This window comes from Halyomorpha halys, unplaced genomic scaffold (assembly GCF_000696795.3).
Source record: "Halyomorpha halys isolate HHAL.00 unplaced genomic scaffold, Hhal_1.1 Scaffold1125.1, whole genome shotgun sequence".
Classification (NCBI taxonomy): Eukaryota; Metazoa; Arthropoda; class Insecta; order Hemiptera; family Pentatomidae; genus Halyomorpha; species Halyomorpha halys.
This window is the reverse complement of record NW_027113995.1, coordinates 557,584-564,081: the sequence shown is the minus strand read 5'-3', so window position 1 is coordinate 564,081 and position 6,498 is coordinate 557,584. Positions and strand designations below refer to the sequence as shown.

The following is a 6,498-nucleotide window of genomic DNA, read 5'->3' as shown; positions in this document are numbered from 1 at the left end:
CTCCACAATATGGCAGAAACCAATTGCAAAACCAGAAATGATTGTTCTAATTGAGGAAGATTTACAAACATCAGTAAAAATCCTATTATTTCATTTATTGCATAGTCTTTAGAATAAAAATAAAAATTTAGTAATACATTTATTACTGATGATTATAACACTTTCCTATTGAACAGACATTGAAACTACTTATTGGTGTCTGGCCGACAATAAGTAATCTCATATAAAAGGATGAAAATAGCGACTATTGATTTCTAAATTTTGTGAAATTTTTTGCTAATATAAAAGTAACAGATTTAGTTGAAGTCAAATGTTTATGTTTTACATACTGTATAGATTTGTTCATGTAAAAGTAACAGATTTAGTCCAAGTTTTTTTTTCAGTAGTGTACTTCTATTTATACAAAATAAGTTAAATAAAGAACAAAATATACTGAATCTGAATAATAAAATAAAAAAATAAACATCGTAAGTGAATAGGTACGTTTTTTATCTTTCGTCTTTTGTACTAGTATGTCAACAAACTATGCAACAAGAGTCGTTAAAGAGCAGTCCAGGAATTCATTCCAAGGATATGAACTCTGCAATAGATTTGTTTAGAGCCAATCCTGAGTTTTCTTATTTCTTTTTAATTATTGGCCAATTAACAGATATATATGAGACTGTAAGTCAGGTCTCCAAGACCCATCATTAAAAACAAATTATGAACCCTCTACTAAAATCCAAACAAAAGTCCTATAATAGAAGCCAATTGGCTGCCTTACAGGTGGCTTTAACTTCATATAGAGGGACTGTCAGTTTCTACTGGATAAGATATGGAACGCTTTCGTACGATCCCTCCTCCCTGCTATGTAACCCACTGAAAAAGCTTAAAGATAGGTAATAGGAAGAAAAGTTGGATGAGAATGAGGCTCAACAACTTGCGAATCAATTAAATTTAACATGAGAATCCGTCTCTATATGCTTGAAAGTCATGAGAAAGTTCAAGAAAATGAGTTCCATATGGGACAAAAGAAAATCATTTCTCCATTAAATTGTGAAGCAATGGAAAGTAGATATGTTTCAAGAATCCTACGCATAAAAGATCATGGGTAACTACAGGAAAACCCAATAACAAGTCCAAATCATTATGGAAGGAAGACGATAGTTTGTGTTTGGTGGGATCAGGTTATGAGCTGCTAAAACATGGAAAAACGATTAATATTGAACACTACCAACAACAAAAGCAAGAAAGAAATAACAAGATACTTATCTGTTAACCCAACTACTTCCCAGATACATACAGATTAGTAGAACCTATGGAAAAATTTCAACATAATACTAAAAAAAAAAGAGGAGAAAGGTGAAAATAATGATTAAAAAACACCCCTGGTGCAAGTACATACTAATCCAAATAATGAAGAAAAGAAAGGGGGCTCAAATGAAGTTATAACTGTTTCTAAGAGGCAATAGCAAAAACAAACCCATGCTATAACATTAATATTTTTAAAATGTTTAAATAAATATTAGACAATTAATAATACTTGTGGGGGCGACGGTAGCAGTATGGCAATGCACCTGTCTACCAACCCAAAGGTTGTGAGTTCGAGACCTCAGCCCAACCCGGGTTTTTTTTTTTAAGCATAACATTATACAATACTCACTCACAGCCTCCCCCGGCATTTGTGAGGCCTATTAGCCTATGGGTGGCACTCACAAAAAATAGGCATGGAAAAAACCATGTCAACAAATGTGTGATGTATTTCCTTAGTACATAACGCGCGGCCTTGGACCTCCATGGTCTGTCATGGCAATAATAATAATAATGCTTGTATTAAATTTAAAATAATAAATAAAATAAATTCATAGATAGGAAACCAATAATATAAAACCATGTTTCATATCAAAAATTATAAGTAAAACTTGTAATAAAATAAAATAAAAACACATTAATATTAGATAACTCTTTTATTTTCTTAGGATAATTCTTTTATTCTTTATCATCTCTTTAAAACTGACCACGACTGAAAACACATTCTCATCAATGCATCAATTATTTTTATTTTTAAAAATAATATTTTTTTCTTACATTGTTTTGGATTATTTCAGGTTGTCTAAATGTTTTATAGAAAATGTGGTTATATACAATAACAAATATAATAAAGATTCCTTATTCTATAATTCAGTTAAAAAACTGGCAAAGCATTCATGTTTCAGAAAAATATGATTTTCCAGGGGAGACCCCGTGGTCAAAATGTTAAAGGATTTGTTTTAATATTAAAATTTTTCATTCTACTTTCATATACTCATCTATTAGTCTCTCTGTAATTGGACTTCTTATTTACAGAGATACTAGTAGATGGTCATTTGAAAACAGAAAAATGATAAATTTTAATATTAGTACAAATCCAAAGGGATGAATTAGAATTTTTATTTTTCTTATGAAGAATATAAGGATAGAATAGATGATCGATAATTGTTCCAAAATGTCTCCAACAAGAAAATAAAGAAGTAGAAAATAAGAGTATTCCCTAAAAACAAAAAAAATTAGTAACAAAAAATAAATCTTCTAAGAAATTATAAATCATACGATATCCTCTAATAATAATAAAAAATAAATAAAATAATGATGATTATATACATGTCTACAGAGTCTAAATAAACCTTAAAAATTTTCACTAATATTTACATTAAATTTCTTTCAAAATAACATCATCTGTCTTTTAGACATGAGATTTGAAGGTTGGAGGGGTTTTGGAGCAACAAATGAAGGAAGGAATGAAATTCTATGGGGAAGAGAAATGGATTAGGAAAGATCTGTTAAATGTAGCGGTAGATGGGCAGTTACATATAAGTCTGAAGGCCTTGGATGGGTGATGCGGGAATGAACTGAGGATTCGAATTAAAGGAGATTGACTGGATAACTTGGAAGAGGAAGGACGCCTTTACGACAAGATGAAGAAAGCTATTGGGTATAAAGCTATATCAACTAATTAGGTGATAGAGACATCCATGGGGACCTTAAAGATGAAACATATAAAGCAGTTAATTAACCCCTATAGACCATACAACAATAGTCAAAGAGGGAGAATATTAAGGGGCTAACCAGGAGCCTGCGGGTTTCAAAAGGAAGTAGGTGGCCAAGATGATTTTAAGATTGTTTTAAAGTGGAGGAGGTGTGATGGGAGATATAATATTAAAATATTTTACAGTAGAGATTTATAAAATAATTATTGTCAAATAAAGTTAAGTAAATGTTGACTGTTAAATGAGTTAACACTGTATAATATTTATAATCAAATTGAATTATTTTTATTTTGTATATTATATAAAACCCATTGACTATCATGGCATTATTACATAAATTAAGAATAATTTTGGTAGTTAATTAAGTGCAGTAGAATATTAAACAATAGTTATTACAAGAAGGTTCATTGCCGAAGTTCATAATTATAAAATTTATATATATTTTGGCCTGTCTTTTTTAAAGATTGTGATTTTTTTTTTTTTTTTTTTTTAAGAATAATATGAATATCATTTATATCGAATAGCAAGTGGGGAGACAATGTAGGGTATTTTAGAAAATGATGGGTATTTACACCATGAGACATCTACTACTTGGTTTTGTAACAATTCAGAATCAGCTGAAAATAAACCTGTGTTCTAATTCTTTTTCCTACTCAGAGACAATGTTTAATATCATCAACTAAACTAGTAGAAGCTATTAAAATTGTTTATATAAATTTTTTGTGTTTGTATTTATAAATATCACACACAAAAAAACAACAAACAAAATAATTATTTAAAATTCCATTAATAATTATCAAGTTCTGTAATGATTGATATTAAATTAGGAAGCAAATAAATGAAAAACACACACCAAAAAATAGTCTGCATCAATGCAGAAGTCTCTAGTAATAAAAAAAAATTACAACACATAATTATTCACACAAACAAACATATACCAGTATTTCAACTTTTTTTTTTTGGTCAAAATAAATTCTTCACTTGACTGACTTAATACATGCATTAATATGAAGAATGATAATCGTACATAAATATTAAAATATAAACTTACTTCATAGAAAGGCATGAAAATGCCACTGAAAAAACCGAATGCCAAATAATGATTTATAATAAACAGCAGAATGGCAGAGATGAACGAAAAAGAATTGATCGTTATATAAGGAAAATCCAGTAAAATCACCAGATGCACTATTTGACTCAACATCCCACATAGTACTAATATAAAAGGTAAGTCTTCGAACAACAGGATAGCTGTATAGACTAACAGAACGAACTGAAAAAGAAAAATGAGAATTGTGATTATTGGTAATGAACAATTACAAGTAATTATATTTTTTAAGCATATTTGTTCTACAAAATAATGGATAATTAAAAGAAAAAAATCTTAATAATACTACAGATTGAGATTAATAACAAAATAAATTAAAATTTCAAGATACTAATTTTGAATCAATACAAAAAAATTTTAAATTTAATTTGATAAAATAGGTGTGACATTGACAGGTACTATGTGATTGCATAAAAGACTTATCTTCTTATAAACATTGAAAATTAACAAAAAATGCCAATAAAACAAAAAACAAAGTCATTTATAATATTATTGTCATCAAAAAGCCTTTAGTTTACCTTCGTTAAAATGGGTAATAATTGAATAATAAAATACATGTTTTTCGACAATGCAAAAATTGGAAAAGGCATTTTTTTTCAGGACTTATGGTATAGTACTTCTAAAATGAGTTTGCCTCTCCCTAGAGCTAACGCAGCCCCCTCTCCTCACCATAACAAACCTGTCCTACCAGGAACAAAGTCTGCAATAAAACATTTTCATTAAATTGATTTTATATAAGAATATTTGTCACATGCGCCCTTCCCCCTCCTTTATCCCCAGGCAAACTCATCTTAGTACTATATATACCTATGGGAGTAAGATTCTCAGCAGCTCTTTTTTAACAAACAGTTAAAATTTCCATTTTAAACTCAGTTTACCTTAGTCATTTTTCAATAAAAATTACATATGAAAGAAAAGTTTGATTTAATGAAAACAGTAAAAATCCGGACCAAAAATAAACATATGGCAATAAAATATGATGTCATAACAGGTAGGTATCGAAAATTTACAAAAACCATGTGAATACATGGTTATTAATTACTTATTAGCCATCAAACTCACCATTTATTAAAATTGCATGATAGTAAGAGCCAAAGAGAAGTAATTAACATTATACACTTAACCTAATGGCACCTGTAAAGAAATTTATTAAAGATTAAGGAATGAAATTACTCGATTTATGTTTCAGTTGTATTCTCCAAGAGATAAAACATCAATGAGTAATTTATAGTTATGAAGGAATAAAAAATAAATAAAAAAAGTTGCAAAATATTAAATAACTCCATTAACTAGACCAAAATTTTAAAATTAGTTGTCTTAAATTTTTCCATTGATGACAGTATAAAACCTAATATTACTGATGGTATTTCCAGCATATTGATACAAATCCTGCATGGTTTACAGTTAGGGTCATAAAATCAATTAACAATAGAATTAGAAACTACCTATTACTCATTTAATGTTTTTAATTAATCTTAACAAACATGAGACACTAATTTTTACAATAAGTTGAAGCTCTTTTATCATAACAATAACCAGGCCTGCCTGACTTCAAAACTTCATAAAATTAAATATAAAAATAAACAAACTTTTGCTAATTAAAATCTTTTAATCTTACTAAATAATGTTATATTTAATATTCAGGTTATCATTTATTATCAATACCAATCATTGATGAAAACTTATTTTTCATTATTTATTTATAATTGTTTTATTCTTACTTAAGTTTACCTTGTTTATTTTGTTAACACAGATTATAGGAAGTTTGAACTCATAAATATGCTGATATTTAGAAGGTAGAAGAGAAGTAAAAACAAATTCAAAATTATGATGGATAGATTCAAATATCTAAATATAACAGGCCTCCAAAGATGGCCCCTTTTCTTTTTCAGCAGCCTCTTCATGGACTTCATTTTGGCATTTGTTTCTTTCTCAGAATTTTCCAGTCACAATTCTGGAAACCATGATAGCATGCAAAAAGGGGGAAAATGAGGATTAAGGCAATCATTTACTTTCTTTCCTATTTCAACTTCAGGAAATGCTCTTCGCAAGTCCATAGTTTAATAAAGCTTTCATCAGATACTAAATGATAATAAATTTATAGAGTATGAGCAAAGGAGGCACATAAATATTATTATTATTATGATCTGTTTTTTTTTTCGCTATTGCGGGCTGAGTATCTGAGATGGAAGACCTAGAAGTTCAACCACCTTCATATTTTTCCTTTGTTTTAAATATTTAAAAATTTTCGTACTATACGTGCTGTATCTAAGAGAACCAACTGTTGAGCCTCTCTTGGTACATCTATAGGCACCCCCAAGCCATTCGCACCTGCCACTGTTGATTTTGGTAAAATGAAATGAAATGAAAAAATAACTTTATTCT

General features: G+C 28.8%; 1 protein-coding gene across 2 annotated transcripts in view; it reads right to left on the bottom strand.

Annotated features, from left to right (window-relative positions):
* LOC106688411 (protein TEX261) overlaps nt 1-6,498 on the bottom strand; it is a 31,912-nt gene that overhangs the window by 14,778 nt on the left and 10,636 nt on the right. For both annotated transcript variants that reach the window (XR_010844472.1, XM_014432850.3), the window contains exon 3: nt 4,057-4,278. Coding sequence is in view for 1 of the 2 variants with exons in the window: in XM_014432850.3 (XP_014288336.1) it covers nt 4,057-4,278 (222 nt within the window). In the remaining variant the exon portion in view is untranslated. The remainder of the gene's footprint in view (nt 1-4,056; nt 4,279-6,498) is intronic.